Here is a 26,596-nt window from a genome sequence, read left to right as displayed (position 1 = left end):
GGCAGGGCGTGGGGATAGTTGGGGGCGGTACCTCGACTTCGAGCCGGTGTCTCCAGATTGCCTGTGTTTCTGCAGCTGTTGGCGATCCGACGCCGGCAACCATGGATGCAGTCTCGATGACCGTGCCGAACTACACGTATGTGTTCAAGTTCGAAGAGGACTTCGCTGCGGTTGAACGACGGCAGTGGATGGAGGACAACTGGCACATGTCGTTTTATTACATAGGCATATACATGGTACTGGTGTTCGGCGGACAGCACTACATGCAGTCGCGCCCCCGCTTCGAGCTACGCAACACGCTGGCGCTGTGGAACTTCTTCCTGGCCGTGTTCAGCATTATCGGCACCATGAGGACCGTGCCAGAGCTGTTATTTGTGCTGAAGAAATTTGGATTTCACCACTCCTGCTGCATTGCTGGTCACAGGTACGGATGCATGAATATTTGCTTTGTCTCTTGTATTTGGGTCGCACCGATCCTGATGCATTGCTAGCCATTGGTATGGATGCAGATGATAACATTGAATTGTTACATTTTTGATGAATTTGCATGGCTAGTATTGTAACAGCATTGAACACATAGGGCTACAGAATAGTATAATCAAGGTGCCTATGCTGTCTGGAAGCAGTTACCTATCTTTTAACCAAGTTATAAAAGTGTGAAACATGCCTTTAGATGGCATGTGTGATGTTAGGCTCAATGAGGGCTTTTGCAAGCTGGAACTTGGCTGCACCCCTTTAACAAAATGTATTGCTCCTTTCAGTTATGTTCCCAACAACTCAGTGTCTGCCCTCTGGTGCTACCTGTTCACCATGTCAAAGGTTCCTGAGCTGGCTGACACAGTGTTCATTGTGCTGCGGAAGCAGCCTCTGATCTTCCTGCACTGGTACCACCATGTCACCGTCCTCATCTTTGCCTGGTTCAGGTTAGTGCATAGATTATTTTGCCTCTGGTATGGCTGGAAACTGTTATAGGGATGCGGGGCTCTGATGACAAGTTTTCAAGAAGCTACTGGGACCTAATGTCTGGCCAAGATGAGCATGACATAAAGGCCTCAGGATTACCAAGCTATCTAATGAGATCTCTTCCAACGATCACCAACATATATTGACTAGTGTTGCTTAGTCCAGAGACTGCTCCTTGACCATTTTCAGGATTCCCAGACTGGGGGGTGGTGGTTACTTATCACTTGTCAATGTAGCTCAGGAATGATGGTGTAGGTATTATTTGTGGTGTATGTGGTAGTTAAGGCATCATTTATGGCATGAGATGCAAGCAGTTTCTCTGTGTGGTTCTCTCTGAGGTGCCAGTCCAGTTTTCTGAAAGAAACAAATAGTACAAGGGGCTATGTCAACTGGGGCTTTAGGCCCCAGTTGACATATTAATACTGAAAACATTGAGACATTTCAAGATTTGTAGAAATCCACATGTTGACAACTGAGATTCTAAAGTATGTGATATTATAATTATCATTTTTGCAACCAATCAAACACTCTGTGACATGCAGTCAGCAAGGTAATAGCAAACATGATTGATGTCACAACCTAAATGATGTATAAACATGAGTGAGTGAAGGTGTTGCATTGGGGAACCCATGCGTAAAGGAGTTCCCCGTGCGTCGGAAGTTTTCCTTCATAAGGTTAATAAGGTTATCAGATTAAGGACGTCCGCACATGATATATGTACGTTTTTGGTGACTGATGAAAGCGTTAAGTGTGAAAGTTCAAGTGGGAAAGCGTAGTATTTTGGATGGATATTGCACACAGCGAACTGGATCACACAACCATGTAGTTAACATAACCAGATCAGTCCCGGCATAGGCTCCACCGTGTTGTATCTGACACCGGTTTCGGAACGTGTGGCATGAGCTGCTCTTGACCTGGCAACGACGCGCCTACGGGTCGGGCGGCGTTGAGATCGTCCTGTGGTTTGTGGACGACACGCTGGCCTGTTCCGCGCGTCTCGTCTCACGTCTCTGCCTGGGTGCTGAGATATGACAGCAAGCCTTTTTTATGAGACGTGACGCACGTCGTCACGTCCCTTTTATGGAACGCCAGCGACTGCACTGGCCATCCTTAAAACGCCCGGAAACGGGGCGGATGGATCCATGACTCGCGCACACCTTGCATGAGACTCCGCACACACCGACCCACACTCGTGCCGGGGCGATCGCCTGTTTTCGCCTCCATTGGTAAACACGAGTCCCATGTCATCGCGAGGCCTGGGCGCCGGAATTGGGCCTGCTTCTGACCCCCGTTCAGCGAAGTTTTTGCGGTTTGAAGGTGTTGTATTTCCGTTGCTAACACTCGCCCGGGTGGCTGGTTGAATACCCTTCGCTCGGAGGGCGGTCAAGTTGACCCCCTGAGATCTAAGAAACTAAGAGAGCCAGAGACACCATTTCACAGGGCGTGTTGGCCTGTATGTGAACTCATTTCGTAAGACTTTCACACTCCTATGTCATGACCTGCAAGTCAAATAAAGTCGCACGAGGTCAAAAGCCAGGTTGTTATCCAAAGGGCCCCAGAACCTAGATATCTGTTCTAAGTAAAAGGTCACTGGTGCTCATTTAAGGTCAGTGGCCTTGTTCGACCCTTCGCAAGTCATGGTGACCAAAATTATACAATACTACTTTGAGTTGCATTTGAATAAGCGTCAGAGATTACGCTGGGCGGCATGTTCCTAAAAACAAAAGAGTTGACGATGGCCATTTTAGTTCAGTGACGTATTCTGAAATTAAAGAAGTCTACGGAAGATGTATAACGTGGTTCCTGTTATCAATAAATACGAAATAAGCGCCAGAAACTACTCCATACAGCAAGCTCTAGAGTAACAGCAGGTGGGTTTTGACCTTGGTCTGACCTTGATACCAGACCATAAGTCAATGAAATTTGTTCATTCAGTTGTTGTGTTGCCTACGAAATCATTTCAGAGATGGATGGCTTCGTCTAACACTCCGTTCTTGCATCAGATTGAACGATTCCCTAGAAATTGTCTTCGCAGAACCCGTGACCTGGCTTTGAAAACGATCTATTTAGTTTTCTACAGCTAGCAAAATTTGGCGTGGCTAAACCGTGCCGTTCGGAAAGCATTCCGGAAAACTTTTTTTTGGGGGGGGGCCAAATTGACCCGCACCTGAGCGCCTGTTAGTCAAATGGGGAGATAACGTATGGATAATGGGTCGCCAAAATGGATAGTGGTGATATTGCAGCGGTGATGGCATGCGCCGCCTCGGCATGGCATTGAAATGAGCAGCACACGTCATAAAGAATTGTGCTATATGCTACTGAAGCGTCGTGACAGAACTATGGGTATTTGCAAAGATCGACGTCCGCGCGAGCTGGGCTAGCCGGGCGTGAGTCAGCTGTTGGAGCTGCCATATTTTCGGATGTTGATGGTGTTTTAATCCGATGTTGAGACCCGCAGGGCTGACGACCTTGTCCGGTACAGTGTCTCGGGATGTTAAGTTTATGTGTATCAGGAAATTGGTGTCTGACATTTGTGGTGCCCTGCAGTTGAAAAGGTGTAAAATGGGCTCCAGACTACGGAAAGTTTGTTTGTCTGATAGATGAGATGTTCGGAATGGGTTCTACTGAATGGTTTGATGATGCATTGGGTGAAAAAGGAAATAAATGTATGTTTGTTTTAAATATGTTTTCCTAATTTACATTATTGTCCATGAATGATATCACGTTACGTTGTGTCATATGCATGGTGGATTACATGGCGTATTTGCATTATCATGCATTTTTTGTCACTTCCAGCGTTCCTTCTCATGTTTACGTGCGGTTTTTTCTCGACACGGACCCTGAGTTACGCTAGTAGGTTTTGTTAGGTCCTGTTCAAGAGCTTTCAGCAGAATTTGTCACCTCACTTGAGCGATTCTGAACGCGGTACACCGTTCCCTTCCTTTCGTCACGCTCCGGTAACGCCGCATAAAACCCCTCCCCCACCTGCGTAACGCAATTTACGGACCCCCTTAGGGAATTTGCGACAGGCCTGACTGCAGCAATTCCGCCAAACACTGTCCTGGTGTAGCAGTCTGTATTGACCGCACCAGAAGTCCCAGTGTCGCGTCAGCCGACTGTCATTTGATCGAACCTTCTGGCGTGGCTGCAGTTGTCAGTTGTCAGTTGTCATATGTCACCGGCTCACCAGCCAGCCGTCCATTTGTATATCATACATGTGTTCGTGTCGCGATCTCCAGCTACGGACTGTGGCCACGCGTCTCTGTGGGAACCGTGATGCGACAACCTGTAGCCAAGCGACCGTGTCGCCGTGTGACCCTGAAGCCGACGCTACGCTGTCAAAACCAAACACAAATCAAAGCGCCGCCGGGTTGTGGAGTCGTGCCATATCGTCCGTGTGTGCGCGCCGATCGTCTGGCGCCGTGACGCCGCTGGCGCTCAGCCCCTGCGGCGGCGGTGTCTTGCGGTCTGCTTCTTCCCGGGAAGAGAGACGTGGCGTATCTGGCCCCGCGTGACATTGAGGTGTACGCTGTGACCTCTAGCTCTGTGAATGCTCACGTGCAATTTGGAGCGGTGCTTACGGCGTGTTCAACGGAGCGTCGGTTGGCATTTATTGCGAGGACAAAAGATGAAATGAAATGGAAATGGATGAAAAGCTGTCGTCTGCAAAGAACTGAATAGCGAGCTGTTCGGTCCGTGAATGAGCCAAGGGCAGGGTATTCCAGTCTCCAAGTTGCCGCCGGCTGGGCGCTTCAGGTACTATTTTGGGCCCCATCAGAGGAGGATTTCTTGCGGACTCGGGAAATCCTCGGCAGGATCTCGACAAGACAGAAATAGTCGGCTTTGGAGGTGATGGTATGTCTGGTGTTTGACGGTGTTCCCCTCCGGTAGCTTCCGAGCATGCGTTAACGACTTTCTAGGTGTCCTGCACATCCCGAACATTCGGTTGTATTCGCCTGGACTTGAATTGGCGCTTTCCCAGAGGCCGAAATCTTCGACGCGTTGTCCTTGGTATCGTGTCGCAAAAGACCGTTTGGGATGAGCAAAAAAAAAGAGGAAAAGCAATTGGGATAATGGGGTCACCGACGGGACGAATTCTTATTGTGCATGAATATAAGACGTGCTCGAAAGTCAGGGGCAATGGCGGGGAGCCGATAGTGCAACGGTTAATGCGTCTGCGTTAACCGCTGTGCGTCTGGGAAACGAGAGGTATGGGTTTGATTCCCCGCGTTGTCAGCCCTTCCAGCCAGGGTGAGAGGCAGATGACGCCGTAAAGCCCCAGCAGCTGAACGCGTCGGAAAGTCACAATGACATGACATGATGTGGACCATGGCCAGTACCCGCAATTCCTTGCAGAGTTATCCTAAAATCAGGCCATCCATGCTCAGATATATGGCAATAGCAACGTGACCCCCGGCGCGTCGTTGGGTGAGGCTGTAGAAAGACCTTGCTGGGTGGGGGTCAGCAGCCGCGCTGCCACACGGAACTGCTTCAACACGAAGAAGAGGTCATGGGGCGAAGGGTTCACGCGGCTGTCGTCAATGGCGCGTCTGTTGAATGGAAATTTTTTCAGGTGGAAGATTAAAGGTAAGAGACAAGCGGCCTTTTCACCCTATTATTCACGTGACACAACAGTGTTTGCCGGCGTTATCCCCACGGCGGTACGCTACCTCACAGCGCTCGCTGGCGTGGGTGTCAGGCGGCGTCGGCCCACCGCTGCCGGCCGTGGCGTCCCAGCCGATGTCGGGAGCTGCCGCGGTCGGCGCCGGCGGGAACGGACCTGCGGCGGCTAGACACACCGTCAAAACTCAAGACTGTTGATGGAAAATGTCACCTTGTGCGGATGACCTGGCTCTAAAGTTTGTACTCTTTCCGGTCATCCATTCATGGAAACGTTGAAGTTTCCATCGATTTTGGTCTCCGCCTGGGCTTTGGCAACGACATTTCGGTCTCCGAGGCACCTTTTGCGCAGGCGATTTCGTCACGCTGCGTCCGGCTGCGGGCCGCTCCCTGCGCGGAAGGCGTGCGGCGCCGGATTAACCGCCGCATCTAAGGCGCCCCAGCCGTCCGTCGACGCTCTGGCGGCGTCGGGCGGACGGAACGGCGCTGAGGCCCTCCACGGCCGCGCCCGGCCGGGGCCGGCCCCCGCTCTGAGCTGGGCTGGCTCGGAACCCCGGGGTGGCGGGCGGACGGCACGGCGCTGAGGCCGTCCGCGGCCGCGCCCGGCCGGGGCCGGCCCCCGCTCTGAGCTAGGCTGGCTCGGGACCCCGGCGGTGGCGGACGGCGGCGGTGAGTCTGCGCTCTGCGTGGCGCACGCCGCGCATGTCCGGTTGGGAAACGGTGACGACATGCTCGAACAGTGGGGCCCCGGCGAACAGGAAGGCGCCGTTGGGGAGGGGGGGGGGGGGTCTCGGTACTTGTGACATCGCATACCTGGTCATGCTGCGTGAGCATGACTTGCAGGTTTATTGACGTCTGGTGGGGGCTGGCGCGGGCTCCTCCAGTGGACAGGGCGCAGCCGCCCGAGCTGGGCCGTCCGCGCTCTGACGGTGGCCGTTGCGCAAAGCCGGCGGAGTTTGTCCGAAAACGAGCCGGCGACCTCGATGCCGCCGCGGCGTAACCCAATCGCGGAGCGTGTCGTAACGCTTACGACAGACGTTTGACTGTTTGGTGCGCCTTTGTACCGATAATTTGCTATTTAGACCGCTGTTTACCCACTTCAAATCGTATCTTAGTTGTGGAATGCGGGCCATTTTTTGTGAAAGGTCTGGTTGACGAGGGATGAGCCCTGATAAGCCCGTGATAAAAGCCGTCAGTTTCCCCGAATCACATCGAAACCCGCGAGGGCCCGATATATCGTTCAAGAGGGAGGCAGTGCCGGAGCGCTGGCTGAGTACGTCTGAACGAGGACGGTACCCGAGCACCGACACACCTTCAGTGACAGCCGCGGCGGAGCACGGGTCTGGCGGCGGACGACTCGCCACCCGGTGACAGCTCTGCCGGCCGGCCGGGGCGCCTGGCCGCGCTGGGGCCCGGCCGGCCGGGGCGCCTGACCGCGCTCGGGCCCGGCCGGCCGGGGCGCCTGACCCGCTCGGGCCCGGCCGGCCGGGGCGCCTGACCGCGCTCGGGCCCGGCCGGCCGGGGCGCCTGACCGCGCTCGGGCCCGGCCGGCCGGGGCGCCTGACCGCGCTGACTGCGCTCGGGCCCGGCCGGAAGCCTTCCTCGGGCAGCCGAGGAGTCGAGAAGCCGGCTCCGGTGGCCGAGAAGCCGGCTCCGGTGGCCGGCGAGATCACATGACCGATGGGGCAGAGCGCGTGTCATTGAGAGCGCCCATCGGCCGCGGTGCCCAGGAGCCGCCGGAAGCCCTGTGGGCGCGGCATGGATGGGCGGCCATTCCTGGCAGCTTGCCAGCAGTCGTTACGCCTTGTCCGGCCCTCGCACGAGCGTGTAGCCTCGGACGAGTAGGGACGAGGCTTGCTCGCCGCTGCCTGCGTCCCAGAACCTGGCGATGGTCGGACGAATCGACGGATGGTGCCCCCAGCTTATTGGATTTCCCGCCGTCACGCCAAGTCTGCTTGACCGTGCCGTGCGTGACCGTGCCGTGCGTGCGTGAGCCGTGCGTGAAGTCGTTCTGCTCGTTTGAATACCGTCTTCGTTTGGCTGCGGGATGCTGTGGCGGCCGTTTGACAGCAGAACACACGGGGAGGTGGTGCTCGCGCCGCCCTGTGCGCGAGCTTGCGTACGTTGGGGCAGCTCGCGACCACTGCATGACGGCTCCTGGAAGACAGCTTCAGGTCAGGTCGGCTTCAGGTCGTGGCTCAGGTTGGCGGCCTGCTGAGCACCAATATGCAGCGGACGGGGTTATTACACTGCACCGGAAAACGAGACGTCCGATGCGCGTTCCATTCTTGTTGCGAAAGGGAGTATGAGAACACAGTTCCAGCGCATACTGAGCTCAGCAGAAGACGCGCTCAAAAATTCCAACAAGCAATGAATGGAAGTGGATATGGGTGAAACATGTATGAAATTAGATGCACCGAAGCATCTATGGGATTAGAAACAACGAAATCACATAATTTCTTTGGAAATTACAAACAACGAAATCATATCATTTGTTTACCGAAATGATGTTAACTGGGGATGTATTCAATACATAAAATGCAGATAAAAGACAAACTTAATAACCACCATTACAGTTCTGCGTTGCCATTGAGAAATGGAAAATCGTCAACGGCTGAGTTTCATGTCAATGGCCGGAGGCGTAGAACTGTCTCGGAAAAGTGATCGCCATAAATCGGATATGTTGACGGTGACAATCGATCTCGTCCCGCGGCCACCCTGCTGCCGGCTGGACGCGTAACGCAACCGAGTGCTACAGTGCCTAGCTTGGATTGCCGCCACTGTTGCAGTTATAATGAAAGGCTTATTGCTGGCAGACATTCTGTGGACGGCGTGCTCTGCTGTTAGCTTCCCAAGGGCTCCCCAAGGGCTCTCCGAGCTGCTGTGGTGCTGTTGGCTCCGTAAGGGTTCCCTAAACTCATGTGGCGCTGTTAACTCCCAAGATCCCAAGCTTCTGTACTGCCGTTAACCCCCCGCATGGCTGGCCGAGGCCGGCGCCGACACCACGGCAATGCTTTACAGCAGGAGAAATCGCGCCTGATGTCTCGCGGTGACCAGTCCTGGTGCCGACGTTAAAAGTGACCAGTCCTGTGCCGACGTTAAAAGTGACCAGTCCTGTGCCGACGTTAAAGGTGACCAGTCCTGGTGCCGACGTAAAGGTGACCAGTCCTGTGCCGACGTTAAAGGTGACCAGTCCTGGTGCCGACGTTAAAGGTGACCAGTCCTGTGCCGACGTTAAAAGTGACCAGTCCTGTGCCGGCGTAAAGGTGACCAGTCCTGTGCCGACGTTAAAGGTGACCAGTCCTGTGCCGACGTAAAGGTGACCAGTCCTGGTGCCGACGTAAAGGTGACCAGTCCTGTGCCGGCGTTAAAGGTGACCAGTCCTGGTGCCGACGTTAAAGGTGACCGGTCCTGGTGCCGACGTTAAAAGTGACCAGTCCTGTGCCGACGTTAAAGGTGACCAGTCCTGTGCCGACGTAAAGGTGACCAGTCCTGTGCCGACGTTAAAGGTGACCAGTCCTGTGCCGACGTAAAGGTGACCAGTCCTGTGCCGACGTTAAAGGTGACCAGTCCTGTGCCGACGTTAAAGGTGACCAGTCCTGTGCCGGCGTAAAGGTGACCAGTCCTGTGCCGGCGTAAAGGTGACCAGTCCTGTGCCGACGTTAAAGGTGACCAGTCCTGTGCCGCCGTTAAAGGTGACCAGTCCTGTGCCGACGTTAAAGGTGACCAGTCCTGTGCCGGCGTAAAGGTGACCAGTCCTGTGCCGGCGTAAAGGTGACCAGTCCTGTGCCGGCGTTAAAGGTGACCAGTCCTGGTGCCGGCGTAAAGGTGACCAGTCCTGTGCCGACGTTAAAGGTGACCAGTCCTGGTGCCGACGTTAAAGGTGACCAGTCCTGTGCCGACGTTAAAAGTGACCAGTCCTGGTGCCGACGTTAAAGGTGACCAGTCCTGGTACCGACGTTAAAGGTGACCAGTCCTGTGCCGACGTTAAAGGTGACCAGTCCTGTGCCGACGTTAAAGGTGACCAGTCCTGGTGCCGACGTTAAAGGTGACCAGTCCTGTGCCGACGTTAAAGGTGACCAGTCCTGTGCCGACGTTAAAGGTGGCCAGTCCTGGTGCCGACGTTAAAAGTGACCAGTCCTGTGCCGACGTTAAAAGTGACCAGTCCTGTGCCGACGTTAAAGGTGACCAGTCCTGGTGCCGACGTTAAAGGTGACCAGTCCTGGTGCCGACGTTAAAGGTGACCAGTCCTGTGCCGACGTAAAGGTGACCAGTCCTGTGCCGACGTTAAAAGTGACCAGTCCTGTGCCGGCGTAAAGGTGACCAGTCCTGGTGCCGACGTTAAAAGTGACCAGTCCTGTGCCGACGTTAAAGGTGACCAGTCCTGGTGCCGACGTAAAGGTGACCAGTCCTGGTGCCGACGTAAAGGTGACCAGTCCTGGTGCCGACGTTAAGGTGACCAGTCCTGGTGCCGACGTTAAGGTGACCAGTCCTGGTGCCGGCGTAAAGGTGACCAGTCCTGGTGCCGACGTAAAGGTGACCAGTCCTGTGCCGACGTTAAAGGTGACCAGTCCTGGTGCCGACGTTGAAGGTGACCAGTCCTGGTGCCGACGTAAAGGTGACCAGTCCTGGTGCCGACGTAAAGGTGACCAGTCCTGTGCCGACGTTAAAAGTGACCAGTCCTGTGCCGACATTAAAGGTGACCAGTCCTGGTGCCGACGTTAAAAGTGACCAGTCCTGTGCCGGCGTAAAAGGTGACCAGTCCTGTACCGACGTTAAAGGTGACCAGTCCTGTGCCGACGTTAAAGGTGACCAGTCCTGGTGCCGGCGTAAAGGTGACCAGTTCTGTGCCGACGTTAAAGGTGACCAGTCCTGGTGCCGACGTTAAAGGTGACCAGTCCTGTGCCGACGTTAAAGGTGACCAGTCCTGGTGCCGGCGTAAAGGTGGCCAGTCCTGTGCCGACTTTAAAGGTGACCAGTCCTGGTGCCGGCGTAAAGGTGACCAGTCCTGTGCCGACGTTAAAGGTGACCAGTCCTGGTGCCGGCGTAAAGGTGACCAGTCCTGTGCCGACGTTAAAGGTGACCGGTCCTGGTGCCGGCGTAAAGGTGACCAGTCCTGTGCGGACGTTAAAGGTGACCAGTCCTGGTGCCGGCGTAAAGGTGACCAGTCCCGTGCCGGCGTTAAAAACACGTTACCGAGCTGTGTCCAGCGTTGGAAGCACACGGGCTAGCCGGGCCTGCTCTCCGTTAAGATCGGCTCAATTGGGCATGAACTTTGTAATGCGCAACATTCGCCGTGCGGGCGTCGTCGGCGTGCGGCTTTCAGGCAACGTGCTTGAGTGACCGGTTATTCGAAGCTGCATTTACTGTCTCGCTTCCGGTCTACGAGCTTAACATTGTAGTGAATGCAACAGCGGCGCTGTCAGACCCATAACGCGACGTAGACAACCGCTGGACAATACCAAACAGCAACACTGTATTACCCAGCCGCCGCTCGTAGCCGCGGTGTCAGCACGACTGATCAATAGCATCGTCTGCTCATTTCGCTGCACTTCTCACCGCTGCATCCCGCCTTTGTTTGCTGCCCCCCCCCCCCCCCCCCCTGCTATCCATGCCCCCCCGCTCGGAGTTACGCCAGCTGAGCACTGAAGCCAGCGGAAGGCGCGCGACCTGACGGCGCTGAAAAACCCGCTGCAGTCAGAGCTGACCGGTTCCCAAGGTCCACGTGCCATGTGGACTGACATGTCTCGAAACGCTGAGCCGTGGTGACGGGAAGATTGCAGCGGCGTGCCGTGAGAGGTCGGGACCGGCCAGACACGGAAGTGCTGTGCAGACGGAAACTGAGGGATAGAAGCTTCTGTGTTCGGTGTGAGTGTTTGGGTGGCTGCCCGGTTTGACTGTTCGGTGTGGCTGTTTGGTGTGACTGTTCGATGTGAGTGTTCGGCGTGGCTGTTTGGTGTGACTGTTCGGTGTGTGTTCGGGTGGCTGTTCGGTGTGACTGTTCGGTGTGACTATTCGGTGTGACTATTTGGTGTGACTGTTCAGTGTGAGTGTTCGGCGTGGCTGTTTAGTGTGACTGTTCGGTGTGACTGTTCGGTGTGACTGTTCGGTGTGGCTGTTGGTGTGAATTTCGTGGCCGTTCGGTGTGGGTGTTGTTCCGGTTCATTGTTTCTGTTCCGTGTGACTGTTCGGCGTGACTGTTTAGTGTGACTGTTCGGTGTGACTGTTCGGTGTGGCTGTTGGTGTGACTTTCGTGACCGTCCGGTGTGACTGTTCGGTATGACTTTCGTGACCGTTCGGTGTGGGTCCAGTTCCTGTTCATTGTTACTGTTCCGTGTGACTGTCCGGTGTGACTGCAGGTTTTACCAGCTGTCGGCGGTGCGTCCGCCAGGTGGGGCGATGCCAGTGTGTTTGGGTCACTCACTACGGCAAACACTATTTGTTTTCCCATTTCCACCCCTGGCATGCGACATTGGGACATGTGGACTGTCAATTAGTTCAGATGCGCGGCGTGAGGGTTGTCTCCTTTCTGCCGTGCACCTGCCGAAATTATTTCGGGAATTGCCTCATCAGAGCGCTAGCCGCACTTTGACTTACGCTGTCACCCACATCTCCGTGCTGACTTATAACGTCACTCACATCTTAACATGTACTTATGACGTCACTCACCGCTCCACGTTGACTTGTGACGTCGCTCACTTACCAGCGTTAGATCGAGAACGTTACGATGAGGTTGACGCGCTTGCCGCGAGCTTTGCTGGGTGCCGGGGAGGGCGTCCTGTGCACTGTGGTGCACAAATGTGCATCGCTGCAGCATTTGTGCACAACTGTGCACTGTTGTGCACAGTTGTGCACAAATGCTGCAGCGATGCGCGCCTGGGTGCCTGCAAGTGCAGGTGGCTCTGGAGGTCCCCGTCCTGTGGATGCTCTTCGATGAGTCCCGGCGGGGAGGCCCAGTGCCACTTCACCTGGCACCAGGCCCGTGGAACGAGCGAAAGTTCGGTGGTTCTAAGCGTTAGGAGTGATCGATAGGACTTGAATATAGATATTGACGGCTGTGGCTGGGCGTTACAATTCATTCGGCAGGACTGGATGGCGGTGTTATTGGCAGGATACCGACGAATTATACGATGTTTGTACTTACGTCGGCTGTTAATATATTTGCGAGGACCATTATGCATATAGATCGTACAGTACTAATGGCCTTATTTCTCGTAGGATATCTGGGAGAAGAAGAGATAGATGTATTGATATTTCGACGGCATCACTTTATCGAAACAAATATCACAGATATTCGTTTCCATAAAGGCATTTCGCCGAAATGTCAGCACTTTTATCTCTCCATTCGCCTGGTCACTGTACGAGGAATAAGGCTATAAGTGCGGTCTTATCGACATTTGTACGTCTTGGTATCGCCATTCTGTCTTTGCGCTCGCGTAAGGTGTCTGTTTTCCTAGAGGTGCCTGAAAAACTACCAGATTCGTCCTGGATGTTGTCTTCTGGACGATGAACACCGTGACCCCTTGACCGTTGGCGTGCACCTTTGCCTTCTCCTGAGTCACTTGTATTTCATTTGCTTCTTTGCACCATCAGTTAAGGGGTTTTGAACGATGGAGAACCGGCGCAAAGCTGAAAGCAAAAAATGTGGCGTCATTCCGGAGTTACTTTTCCTAAACAGATTATACAAAGTAGCGCTGGGTTAAAGGCTCCGGTTTTGCTCTAACTGAAGTCCAGCCTGGGCACTTTTCCCGGATTTGTCGTCCGCAGGCTTATCGCCCCCCCCCCATCTGGCCTGCTCTCCCCCCCCCCAAGCCCAGCAGCCCCGGTTCAGCGTCCACCGGTGTCGCTCCCCAGCCCCGACCTCAGTCCCACACCGCCAGCTCCTGCCATAAGTCCGACTCTAGTGAGCCAACACCGGCATTGGCGGGCGTGCCGTGTGCAACACCGGCCCCGGCTCCGGCTCCGGCTCCGGCGGCAGCGGCGACGGCGTCTGTGGCGAGGCCGGCGGCGCGGCCCCCGGCCCCCGGCCCCCGGCCCCCGGCCCCCGGCCCCCGGCCCCCGACCCCCGGCCCCCGGCCCCGGCCCCCGGCCCCGGCCCCCGGCCCCCGGCCTCCGGTCTCCGGTCTCCGGCCTCCGGCCCCCGGCCCTCGGCCTCCGGCCCCCGGCCCCCGGCCCCCGGCCCCCGGCCCCCGGCCCCCGGCCTCCGGCCCCGACCCCTAGCCCTCGGCCCCGGCCCCGGCTCCAGGCCGGCGACATCGCCCCGGTTGCGTGGCCGGCTGGTGGGGCAACGCTCGAGCCGGTCAGGCGATGATGGGTGGCGGGGGATGACACGGAAGAGGCAGCCAGGGCGGTACCCGTCACCTGGCATAGGCAGCACCCGCCACCTGGTCAGAGCAGCACCCGTCACCTGGCCAGGACGGCACCCGTCACCTGGCATAGGCAGCACCCGTCACCTGGCCTGGACAGCACCCGTCACCTGGCCTGGACGGCACCCGTCACCTGGCCTGAACAGCACCCGTCACTTGGCATAGGCAGCACCCGTCACCTGGCCTGGACAGCACCCGTCACCTGGTCAGGACGGCACCCGTCACCTGGCATAGGCCGCACCCGTCACCTGGCATAGGCAGCACCCGTCACCTGGCATAGGCAGCACCCGTCATCTGGCCTGGACAGCACCCGTCACCTGACCCGGTCGGGTGGCTCCGCATCGTCGTTAGGTGAATGTGCCGGAAGTGGCTGGCAAAAGGCTCGGCGCGTCCGTCCACACGATCTGCGGCAGGCAGATGTCGCTTGTAAAGGTGCGCGGATAGAATTGAACCTTGAAGACCCCTCGAGATGTTCGAGGTGAGGAATGTTTGTAATCTCGGACCAAAGTGGTGGGTCTAGTTTGAACGAAAGTGGCCTTGTCTTAATCCCTATTACAAGGATTAATACTGGTTTTCGATGAGGCCACGTTTCTATATCAAGATATGCGCAAGCGCGAAAATTAACATGTTATAGCCGGTTTTCGATAAGCTATCACTTGCTTCGGTTTTCGTATTTTCACAAGATCTGTTTGTGGCGTAATTTCATGTCATTTACCAGACGATAGGCGCGTAGTGTAATTGCCCGCTAATCTGATGGAGGTCAAGGTACATCGCTGTAGTTCGACTAGTGCTGGGCGTATTAGACCATTGTCGTATTGATGAAATGGCATGGCATGCGCTGCCGTTTGTGCCGTTGTCTGTCCGGATGTCCGCTCAACAGGTGCAGACTGGGGTTTTGTCCTGGAGGTCAAAGGAGGTCAGGAGGTCACCGTGTCTGGAATCGCGCCACTATTGCCAAACCGGGAAATGTGTAGGGCCCCCTCCAGGATCCCGAAGGTTGCCAATCACATGTGCGCCGATGAAAGCAGCCGACAGAGGGGGGGGGGGAGGACTGTCAAGACAGGACGAGGGGGCTCAGGAACGATGGATGGCCATTGCAGGGTTGCAGGTGCAGCTGTCCCGTGCATGGATGGTTGTCGCAGGATTGCAGGTGCGGCTATTCCGTGCTCCCGCGCGTGATCCGCCGCCGGTCCGACCAGGCTACAGGAAGTAGAAGAGTCTTGCCGAACCTGTTACGCCTGTCTTCCCAACGCCGTGACGCAATCCGGACAGACGTGGGGGGGAGGGGGAGCCTGAAACAGCGTAAGCCAACTGGCCTTGACCTGCTGACGCTGGTGGTCGGGTGCGAGCGGCCGGCGGCGCTCCGTCGGTGTATTGCGGTGGGGTATGTTGCGTGCACGTGCGGCATGGGGCTGAGCGGTCTAGTTTGGCGTAATCATGCCAGGCATTCGCTGGCGGGGGAGGGGAGGGGGGCTCGCCGACCGCATAACGCCGCGTCCATTCGGCGCCGAACGGCAACTTTGTGTCGGCTGGCACGTGGCACTCAGAGCGAGCACGCAGCCGACCGTGGGCTTGTGTTAGCCTGCGGCAGGCGTGCAGCGTCTGTGTATTAAGCGCGCTGGCAGCCTGCGTGGTCGAGATTCTAGCCGATTTGTGGCGGGCCTCTGCGGGGTTTACGCCATGCTCCGACGGTTCTGACGTACCTGGACCAGCCTTCGACGTCGTGCTGCGCTCCGCAGGCCCGGCTGTAGCGGCGATCGACGATGCCCGGCGCGTTGGCTGGGTAGCACACGACCTGCATCGAATGTAGCCAGGGGCGTATGATGGATTTTGCATTAGCGGGGGGGGGGGGGGGGAAGGGGGAGGGAACGGGACACAACTGAAAGTTTGATACTGCTCAGGGAATTTCGTTACAAGACGTTAAAGAGCATCGCGTCTTCCCGGTTTAGTTCTATTTTACGTGCCTACCGCGATTTTCTATCGGCATTGACGTGCGGACATATGAATACATGAACTACATTTGCTACGGGGAGGTCGCGTGTCCCCCCCCCCCCCTCCTCCCGAGAGGTCACCACGTGAACACGCGGGTGAGTTTTGCCGGCCACGCATCGAGGCGCCCGGAGACCGCCGAACGGCGCTGACCCAATCTGGGTGAGAGGCAGCGTCCACCGGCCGCGGCGGCTCAAAGTTCGAAGTAGCGATCAAACGGCATCAAGCCCAATGGCTTCAGAGCGCGCTGTTCTGATGGGTTCCGAAATAGGTTGGAGTGGCTCAGACGTGCCCCGCACGCTCGGCTGAAGTGCTCTGTGGTATCTACTGCAGATACCGGCGCTTTAATGGGCGTCAGGTACGGCCAAGGCTATAGAATAATAGATGCATTCAAGGGAGCATTGGATGTATTTGTCGTGACGTCAGTTTCCCGTGCACAATTTTTTGCATGGATGGTTATTACGCGTAGCGCCTCGTCATCTCAAATGTTAAAAAAGTGTTTTGGGTATAAGTTCGTATGCCCTTTTGATAGCTTTCCCACCATTAACTGGAGGAGGTATTAATTTTCGTTGGTCGTTTTGTTTATTATTGGCTTTAAGTAACTTCTCACGCACTTGACAGTGGTACTATTTCTGGAATATTTGATTTTTTCCGCAGCGTAGTTTCACAATCATCGAGCATCCAGTAACCCCTGTTATTCTGAGATCAAGGAGAAAACTCTGGCGACAAAGACCGCCTTCGAAGCCAAAACCTGCCGAGGGCTTGGGGCGCGGAGACGTTTGCGGTTTGCGGTCGACCGTACCGGCATGAGCAGACGCTGTGCCATAATTGGCGCTGATGGCGTGGCGCGATGGCTTCTGGGCTGTTGCGCGGGGACAGATCTGCCGCTCGCTGCTGTAGCTTCCACCCCTTCGCCCCCCCCCCCCCTCCCCCCCCCCCCCGCTCTGGCCGGATGCCGTTCGGCCTTCGCCGCCGCCGCCGCGCTCCAACATGGTGCATGACGTGGGAGGCGTGCAGATGCTGATGTTGCCCTGGAGCCTGCGGTGTGTGTCGCTTCACTGGCTCACCCTGCTCGGTCTGTGCCGGCTCTGACAGCTGACGAGAGATGGGACGCGGGTGTGGTCTGAAGGGACGGGAGCAGGACAACCCGAGATTTGGGCGGGCCTTGTATGGGTCATGGTGTCCGTGCGCTAACAGGACTCCAGCTTCCCACGCGCCCCACTGGCACGTGGCAAGGGCAAAATTCGGCACAAGTGTGTTAACGATTGGGGCGGACTGTCGACAAAACGAAAAATGCCGAATGGATCGGGAAACTTGGCCTAGCGTTATGCTTGCATGTAGCATAACGTTAGGCCAACTTTGTTCTGGAGCGATGAGCGAGGAGCGATGTTTTGGTATCCTCAACCGTCAACGTGATAGTCGAATGGGTGTAGAAACTGAAAAAATGGTATTTCCAATTATCTAATATAAAGTTGAAAGTGGAAATTTCCTTCCAAGCATTGTGTGCACCAGCAAGTCTACCCTCCGTACTGGGATGTAGCATACCGCACGCCTCAACACATTTGAAGACCACACGTTGTTAGACTGTATATATCGACATCATAAAGCCTTTCGAGCAGCCCGGCGCCGGGCATCGACGGCCCTATCCTCACAGCACAGAGCATCCAGGACCTTTCTGACTCCAAGCTGTTTTAAATCCCCCATATCCTAGTGCCATGTTTTCCGTTTCGGGGGTCCATCCCATCGGCCGCGCCCAGACCATCAGCCCTCCTTCAGCACCGGCGGCGAACGGTGTCGGCGTTTGTGGAGCCCCCGAGGCTAATGCACCGGCGTCGGGCAGGCCCCACCCAGCCTGGGCAGGTGGTGTCGGCCGGGCTGCTCGGCGTGTGTGGAGCCCCGAGGCTAATGCACCGGCGTCGGGCAGGCCCCACCCAGCCTGGTCAGGTGGTGTCGGCCGGGCTGCTCGGCGTGTGACCCGGCGGCGTGTGGCCCGCCGGCCAGACGGGTCGATGCGGGGTAGCCGGGGCGCCCGCCCGCTGCCCGGACCACAGGGGGAAGGGGAGGGGCGCCGCATTCCAGCGGCGGCCCCGTCCGGCGACCGCCGACGCGGCGGGCCCAGCAACAGGACGCCACAGGAGCCACCGGGCTGCACCACCGGGCTGCACCACCGGACTGCACCACCGGAGTGCACCACCGGACTGCATCACCGGACTGCACCACCGTACTGCACCACCGGGCTGCACCACCGTACTGCACCACCGGGCTGCACCACCGGGCGACACCACCAGCTGCACCACCGGGCTGCACCACCGGGCTGCACCACCAGCTGCACCACCGGGCTACACCACCGGGCGACACCACCGGGCTGCACCACCGGGCTGCACCACCGTACTGCACCACCGGGCTGCACCACCGGGCGACACCACCAGCTGCACCACCGGGCTGCACCACCGGGCTGCACCACCAGCTGCACCACCGGGCTACACCACCGGGCGACACCACCGGGCTGCACCATCGGGCTGCACCACCGTACTGCACCACCGTACTGCACCACCGGGCTGCACCACCGGGCTGCACCACCGTACTGCACCACCGGGCGACACCACCGGGCGACACCACCAGCTGCACCACCAGGCTGCACCACCGGGCCACACCACCGGGCGACACCACCGGGCTGCACCACCGGGCTGCACCACCGGGCTGCACCACGGGGCTGCACCACCGGGCTGCATCACGGGGCGACACCATCAGCTGCACCACTGGGCTACACCACCGCGCTGCACCACCTGCTACACCACCGGGCTGCACCACCGGGCGACACCACCGGGCTGCACCACCGGGCTGCACCACCGGGCTGCACCACGGGGCTGCACCACCGGGCTGCATCACGGGGCGACACCATCAGCTGCACCTCTGAGCTACACCACCGCGCTGCACCACCTGCTACACCACCGGGCTGCACCACCGGGCGACACCACCAGCTGCACCACTGGGCTACACCACCGCGCTGCACCACGTGCTACACCACCGGGCTGCACCACCGGGCTGCACCACCGTACTGCACCACGGAGCGACACCACCGGTCTGCACCACCGGGCGACACCACCAGCTGCACCACCGCGCTGCACCACCGTACTGCACCACCTGCTGCACCACCGGGCTGCACCAGCGACAGTCCCTTGTGGGGCCGGCTCCCGCCTGCGGTTGGGCGATCGGTGTGAATAATGGACGTGGGGTCAGGGGGTTCACCGAGGTTTGTCTAGACGTCATCCATGTGGCCAGCTTTGGAATTCAGAGCCGGAGACGGGGTTCGCGTCGCACAGTGGGGTGTAGTTCCAGGGTCCCACTTGTGCCGCCGGCACAGCCGAGGTCCTACACCGGGGGGGGGGGGGGGAGGTATACGTCAGATTGCAGATAGTGATTCGGTTTACCGGATCACCATCTGTAATCCGACACAATTTGTATTGAAGTTGCTGGACTATCTCGAGTTCGCATCGGGCTGCCATTTCTAACCCGTTCCTGAAGCGGCAACAGCGACGCCGTCTTTCACACTGTTTCTGCACTTGACGACATCCGACATTTGCTAAACGGCGACGCCTGAGAAGCTGTTGCCACACGCCTGACAACGTTACCACCTTCGACGCCATAATCACCCGTGATGACAAACCGACTCCGACGCTGCCCCCACGGGGGGGGGGGGGGGGGGGTGACGACAGTGCGACCAGCATCACCGCCGCCGCCAGCGACAGCATGCTCCGTCCGTGTCTTGTTACATGTGGACTGATGGCGGCGAAGATTGCCCCAGCAGCTGCCGGTCGGTCACGGCTGGCCCGCCTGTTGGGGGCGGCGCTGATGGGGGGTGGGAAGCCTGTATTATTCAGCGGCGGGGCGTTGACTCCGCCTGAGGCGTCCCGCTTAACACGCGTCGGCGCTCATGACATACCCAACGATTAGCACCACCCAGCGCGTGTGAAGGGTGAAGTGCTGTTTAGGCTGAGCTGGCCGGTGTCTTCAACGCTTGATTCAAGATATGTTTGAGAAAAAAACCTGGTGTCTGACGGACGGAAATGAGCGTGAAAGCCGGCAAGACGGACCAATCGTTGATCAAGGATTTGATCTATGCAGCCGTTGACTCGCCATTTGCTGGGAAGCATTACCCTTCCCAAAAAAAGGCGAGCAACTGGGCACTGGAGGCTAGCCGGGCACTGCGGCACCGTTGTCTGCGACACTGCTGTCTGCGGCACCGCTGTCTGCGGCACTGCTGTCTGCGGCACCGCTGTCTGCGGCACTCTCTGCGGCACTGCTGCCTACGGCACTGCTGTCTGCGGCACCGTTGTCTGCGGCACCGCCGTCTGCGGCACCTCTCTGCGGCACTGCTGCCTGCGGCACCGCTGTCTGCGGCACCGTTGTCTGCGGCAGCCGGACCGTCTGCCGGCCGTTGCGCGACCGGCGGCCCTCCACCAACGGCCTCGGCAGGGGTCACGGAGTGCCTAGCGTGCCGCCGCTTGACCGGCCCCAGACGTGTGCGGATGACCCCAGGCGGTGTGATGATGACCCCGGGCCGCGTGCTCATAATGCGAGGTCATATCCTGATGACTGCAGGTCATTTGCTGATGACCCCGGTCCGTGCGCTGATGACCATAGGTAAAAGACGGCGGGGGGGGGGGGTTGAAAAGGATCCCTGGGTATATCTCTGGGTAAAGATTGCATTCATCCACCGTCCCGTGTGTGTGTGCGTGTGCGTGCAGGTGTGTGTATGTTTGTCCGTGTGCTGACGACACAGACTGTTGGCTGATGCCGTTCCCCCGCCGTTACAGTTTCTCGGACTTCATCGTGACGGCCCGCTGGTTCGTCAGCATGAACTACTTCGTCCACTCGATGATGTACAGCTACTACGCCTTCAAGGCGCTCCGGTACCGCGTGCCAAGGTTAGCTGAAGGTCACTGATTCTGCGCGCAAAGTTTGCTTTGATGTCACGCTTTGCCTCGTTGCCATGGTGAATACTGTGATGATGCAATGACGTCAGCGGTTTTCTTGGCGGGTGATTTTTCGCAGTTTTTGCAATTGCCTTCATGAGCCATTAAGTTGGTTATTCACGTCATCTGTCTGTCACATCTACACCGTCTGTGTCATCTCACCGTCGTGAGGCAATTTGTATCATTGTATGAATTACCGCAACAGTAGGCTCCGTGTCGTTCTTATCCTTTCATTCCTGCTCAGAAGCGTCCTGATTCTTCATTGGTGTTCCAGCTGATGACTCTTGGTCTTCGTCTTTGCGTTGCCCGCCCTTCCGCACCAATCTGCGGTTTATCGCCACCGGCCGGTCCGTCATTTCCCGCTGTTATCTTTGCTCCGTGACAGTTATCAGCGCGTGTGTGATCCCGGTCTGCCTCCTGGTCAGCTCTCGCCTCAAAGATTTAGACAGCGTGGCTAAATTCGTCCAGTTGGGTGCCAGAGAAGCTAACATTAATCAGGCAGTCTGGCCTCTGTCATCCGTCACATCCTGACCTGCCCGCCTGGCTTGCCTTGCCCGGGGCCGCATGGTCGCAGGGTTGACTGCCATCCGGCTCGATGCTGATTGGTCGATCGTGAGCAAGGGGAGGAACAACAGCCAGCACGTGTGCAATAGCAAAGACAAATGGCGGTTTCCCTGGCACCTAAATGGCTGAACTTTGCGACCCTGACACTGCCGTCCGCTGCCGACCAATGTGATGACCACTGGGAGACGGGACGGCGGCCAGTAGACGGGACGGCGGCCAGGAGACGGGACGGCGGCCAGGAGACAGGACGGCGACTAGGAGACGGGATGGCGGCCAGTAGACGGGACGGCGGCCAGGAGACGGGACGGCGGCCAGGAGACGGGACGGCGACTAGGAGACGGGACGGCGGCCAGGAGACAGGACGGCGGCCAGGAGACGAGACGGTGGACGCGGCGCGGCAGGATGGTGAGCACATTGAGACAGGACGGTGACTGGTTGCCCTGCCGCAGGTGGATCTCGGTCGTCATCACTGCCTCGCAGCTGGCGCAGATGGTGGTCGGCTGTCTGGTCAATCTCTGGGCCTACCACGTCAAGTCCAACGGAGGCGAGTGCGAGGTCTCGGATCTCAACATCAAGCTCTCGCTCATGATGTACTTCAGCTACTTCGTCCTCTTCGCACACTTCTTCAACAAGGCCTATCTCAGCAAGAAGAAGCCGGGGCGAGCTGCTGCCAGCGGCACCGCCAAAAAGCTGGAGTGATGCTGGTGACCGCTAGGCGGCGATAGCAGCCGAGGGATAGATTTCAAGGTCTCCTGATGGCCGAACCGTTTAAGTTTCCTTTTGAGTCTCGAAAAACTTCGGACGTTGTCATGAGAAATGCGACGTTTTGTTTGCATAGGTAGACGTTAATCATGTTATGATACTTGCTCAAATGATTTTGGATGGTTGTGTCCTGTTTTCATGCATGAAATCTAGCATGCTTGGGTTGGCGGTATGTCTAGTTAACATTATTGTTAATTCACACTTCAAGTTTAGCTTTTAAAGTTGCGTTGCTTCGAAATGTGGTAAGATTTAAGCTTTTATTTTGTTAGCTTTCCCATACTCAGACAAGGCACGAGCAGCGGGACCCACACATTCCTTTTCACAGCTTGCACTGCATCTATTCCTAGTGAAATAATTTTGTGTTATCGACCCTGAGAGGTGATTTTGTCCGTGTGATTTTGCCCGCGCAGCAACGTTCCATGCTGCGTTGTCCCATGCGTGATAAAAGTCTGTAAACCTCTTCCAGTTGTCATCAACTAGCACAATTACGGTTGTCATCAACTAGCACAATTACGGTTGTCATCAACTAGCACAATTACGGTTGTCATCAACTAGCACAATTACGGTTGTCATCAACTGGCACAATTACGGACGCGGTAGCTACCATCGTGGACCCGTTGTCCTAGTCTAGCCGGATCATACCGCTCAGGTGTGACCGCCATCCGCGGCTGGACATCACGCGTACATTGACCCCTCCACTTCTCTCCCCTCCGCTCCCTCGAGGGTGGGCTGTGCGCACCCGGGTCCGCAGGTGGACTGATGGGCCCGTCAATGTATGTGTGACTTGGGTGGGAGGAAATGGGCCTCTTATGAGCCGAACCTGGCCTCCGGTGAGCCGCACCGTGCTCCTGGTGAGGCGAACCGGGCCTCTGGTGTGCCGAACCGTGCTCCTGGTGACGCGAACCGGGCCTCTAGTGTGCCGAACCGGGCCTCTGGTAAGTCGAACCGGGCCTCTGGTGTGCCGAACCGGGCCTCTGGTGAGTCGAACCGGGCCTCTGGTGAGCGTTCTGGGAAGCATGCGGAGCTGAGGCGTCTTGGAATGGACTCGAGGCAGGACCAATACCAGGCCCCAGACAGGTCAAGTGTGTAGCCACTCTATTACACACATTGGAGTATCTCGCGCACACAGTATCTGCGATTTGCGATACGCTCTACTTGTACATATGTTGGTTTGCCGCGTGTGCTCTGGTTCGGCCTAGCCAGGACCGGCATCAAGGTCTGGCGTAGTGCAGACCATTCCTGGCCGGCCCGCGGTACCTCAGATGGCTATTTTGTAGCTGTTTGACAAATGACAGCTCTCGGCTGTCAAAATGACAGCTGAGAGCTGTCATTTCCTGTTGTGTGTATGCTCCCCGTCATTTCCCTTACAACTGCGCGAGACTTTCCAAGGCGGTCGTCCGTCGCGGAACTGGCTGGGCTGGTGTCCATTCCATTAATTCCGGGTCCATTTCACCCATTTTATTTCATTCATTCCTTCATTTTGAAATCTACGTGTAAGAATGATTCGTGTGTTTTGAAGTGGATGGTCATCGTCTAGCTACCCTGTCATCCTGATCAAAGACGCCGCATTAGGTGCCACACGACGCCTCTGGCATCGCGCCAAAGGCTTTCCGGTTTCGTGTGTGGTCGGGGCGAGGCCTAGCGACCGCCGGCAGCACTGACGCCGTTGGTATCACCAACAGGTGGCAGTAGTGTCGACACGCCGCTGTTGGCCTGCGGCCCGGCGCCATGGTGTCGTAGGTCTCGAGAGAGGAGGGGGAGGGGTGGGGTCGGCCGTGGGCTCGGACCACAGGTACGGGGACCGCGGCAGAGGTTCCGATAGTGACGTCACTTCACTAGCGTGCTGTGAAGCTATCCCAGAACTGCCTGGGCTTGGACTGCCATGACATCAAGCTGTCGCCTGTAGACGATGCAATATTCCGGACAATTAAGCTGCGTTTAGCGCTTACATTAGATTTCTTTACAGAGGCTCGCGTAGTCTCGGGTGTGCGTGAAGTCTGCGTGGTATAGATTCTTACTTAAAACTTGTAAGACTTTATATAGATGTCACCCTATTGTGTACAGTTATGGCTGCTTGCAGCATGACAGAATGTCCATCTGCATGGCGATAAATGGTTCGCTGCTCCCTTTTCAGCTGAGTGAGACCAAGCTTTTCAGGGTGGATTCTGCTAAACGCAGATTGCTGTACGCGGCCGAGGTCGTGAGGCAGGTTTCAGTGCTGACGTGGGCGGGTTACTGTCGCTGCTTGTCAAACTCGCCTGGACCTGGACCATAGAAAGGGATGCGGGACTTTCCGTCCCTGGCGCTCGCGCCCTCCCTCGTCTTGCCTGCCTCGGCATCCTTTCGATCCCCGCCGCGGGCCGGGCACGGCCCGGCGCCGCCCCGACTCTCCACGCGCTGACCGAACACCCGTAGGCGCCTGCACTCACCGTGGTGGCCTGCACCGCCGGCTCGCAGGCCCAGCGGAGGGCTGGCACATTGCCGCTCCGTTCAGCTTCTGGTGTGCGAGCGCCACTGTGCGGGACCGAAATTATCCTACATTGGTAAATGCAATTGATCAGTTAGACTGCTGAATTCATATGACAGTAATTTTAAATGTCAAACCTCAGCGAAAGGACTGAACTCCGCCGAATTATGTTTTACGCTCATTTCTTTTTTCTGCGCCGCCAAATTGCTATCTCAAGTACTGTCGGCCTGTGCCGTGCCTGTTTGGTACCTGTCCTGATGTGTCCAATGTTCCGCACACGTCCGTCAGAGCGAAGGCATTGAATCATGTTGTACAGTAGTGTTAAGTTTCTGTATTCGTCTGTGGCGGGGTTCCCCCGTGGTCCTCCCGACCGCCATGCGCTGGTGTTCAGCTCCCTTAGCCACCTGGCGACTGTTTATGGTACTTGCGCTTTTCCAGTGTACGCGCAGATGTCGACGCTGGTGAGAGCCCAGCAGGGCCCGTCGGTTTCTTGGAGCGACTGCGCCAGTCAATATATTTTCTGCAGCTCCTGGCAGAATGGGCAGAGTCATAAGCCACTTTTATCGATTTTCCTCGTTCTCTTCATGTGTGAGATTGTCCCCGACTTGCAGGGTTTTATCCATTTTCCCCTTTGATCGCGCGTGATATTGCCCCCGGCTGGTCCGGCTGGCAGCGCGCGAGGGATAGCCGTGCTGCTGCGGCGGCGGTCTGTCATGTGGAGACAGCGTGTGCTCGAAGTCAGGAAGCGGTTTCGCTCCATCTGTTGCTTTTGCGAGCCGCTGGGTGCGCCCTCATCGCAATGGAAGTGCTCCAGACCCGCGCCTAGCTACCCGCGGAGCGTGGACGGCGCCGTTAACAATGACACAGTGGTGGAACTTTCGGAACCTGTGCGGCAAACCTGTTTCACGTGCGCATGCCCGTTCTTTCGGCGCCGCGTTTTCCCGCGATGTTAATGTGACTCTCGATCTGGCCGGTGGTGTGACCTCCCATCGGCCTGCCGTTGGGGTCGCCTGGTGTCGCTTCCGCTGCCGCGGGCTCCCGGTCTGCGACGGTCGACGACCGCAAGCTAACGCTGGTCGGTCGCCTGTTCGAGGCGGGTGCGCGCGTGCCATTTGTTTTGTGTTCGTCGCCTTCGGTTCCAGCGCATGTGTGGTCCACAATAAACGGTTCGTTCAGTTTGTGGTGTTTTGGGGTTGTGTGCGTTGAAATCGGGAAGGCGGCCATGTTGGCAGCAGCGTCGGTAGCAATGGAACGTATCGAAGCTGGTAAATCAGGCGGCTGCGATTTTAGCTTGGATTTTGTAATGGGCATTACATGTGCGACGTTTAACAGCGCGGTAAAAAAATTGGATGTGGCGGACATGTGGGGAACGGCGCCTATTGCGATGCTTCAAATCGTGCAAAGTTTTTGTGAGACAAAAAGCTTAAGTAATCCGTCGGTTAAAATAAGTTGCTCGCTACACAGTCGACGCCTCCAAAACCCAAACCAGCGATGGCAGTAATCGCCATACCGGTGGAGAGATTGCAGATGGGCGATCAGTATCTGCCTATTTGTTGAATAATTGTATGAAAGGTATTCCATGGGTAGAGAAGGTTGGGAGTGAGTTGGTCAAGTCAACCGACCAAAACGTTTCTTTGAGAAAAAGGGTTTAAGTCGTGTTCATCTCAACATAAGTAGGTGTGGCCTCCCCATCATCATTACCATTACCCTCAATGCCACCTTGATTCAAGGTCTGTCCTGCGGGTTAAAAGCTAGGGTCGGTGTCACACGAGTCTTTCCATGCTTCGTTCGACGCCTCCTTCCACGCGAGCCGAATGCCGCAATGGTGAAGATTCGACCAAGTTTAGGGGACTTGTCTCGTCACCACTAGACCCCTGATACAAGGCGGC

General features: G+C 56.9%; 1 protein-coding gene across 1 annotated transcript; it reads left to right on the top strand.

Annotated features, from left to right (window-relative positions):
- LOC119091809 (elongation of very long chain fatty acids protein 6) lies at positions 1-25,885 on the top strand. Its single transcript, XM_037214697.1, has 4 exons — positions 1-424; positions 762-923; positions 20,756-20,866; positions 21,928-25,885. Exons 1-4 carry the CDS (start codon positions 102-104, stop codon positions 22,175-22,177), a joined length of 846 nt encoding a protein of 281 aa, XP_037070592.1. The 5' UTR covers positions 1-101; the 3' UTR covers positions 22,178-25,885.
- The last annotated feature ends 711 nt before the right edge of the window (positions 25,886-26,596 follow it).

Source organism: Pollicipes pollicipes, unplaced genomic scaffold (genome assembly GCF_011947565.3).
Source record: "Pollicipes pollicipes isolate AB1234 unplaced genomic scaffold, Ppol_2.1 Scaffold_1600;HRSCAF=1878_pilon_pilon_pilon, whole genome shotgun sequence".
NCBI lineage: Eukaryota > Metazoa > Arthropoda > Thecostraca > Pollicipedomorpha > Pollicipedidae > Pollicipes > Pollicipes pollicipes.
This window is presented reverse-complemented; position numbering and strand designations above follow the sequence as displayed.

What these genes read in the sequence shown, in the direction of transcription:
- LOC119091809 (XM_037214697.1), top strand. Translation starts at nt 102, where the DNA reads ATGGATGCAGTCTCGATGACCGTGCCGAACTACACGTATGTGTTCAAG. An exon ending in TGCTGCATTGCTGGTCACAG is followed by an intron (nt 425 to 761) that starts GTACGGATGCAT and finishes TGCTCCTTTCAG; the next exon opens with TTATGTTCCCAACAACTCAG. An exon ending in CTCCGGTACCGCGTGCCAAG is followed by an intron (nt 20,867 to 21,927) that starts GTTAGCTGAAGG and finishes GCCCTGCCGCAG; the next exon opens with GTGGATCTCGGTCGTCATCA.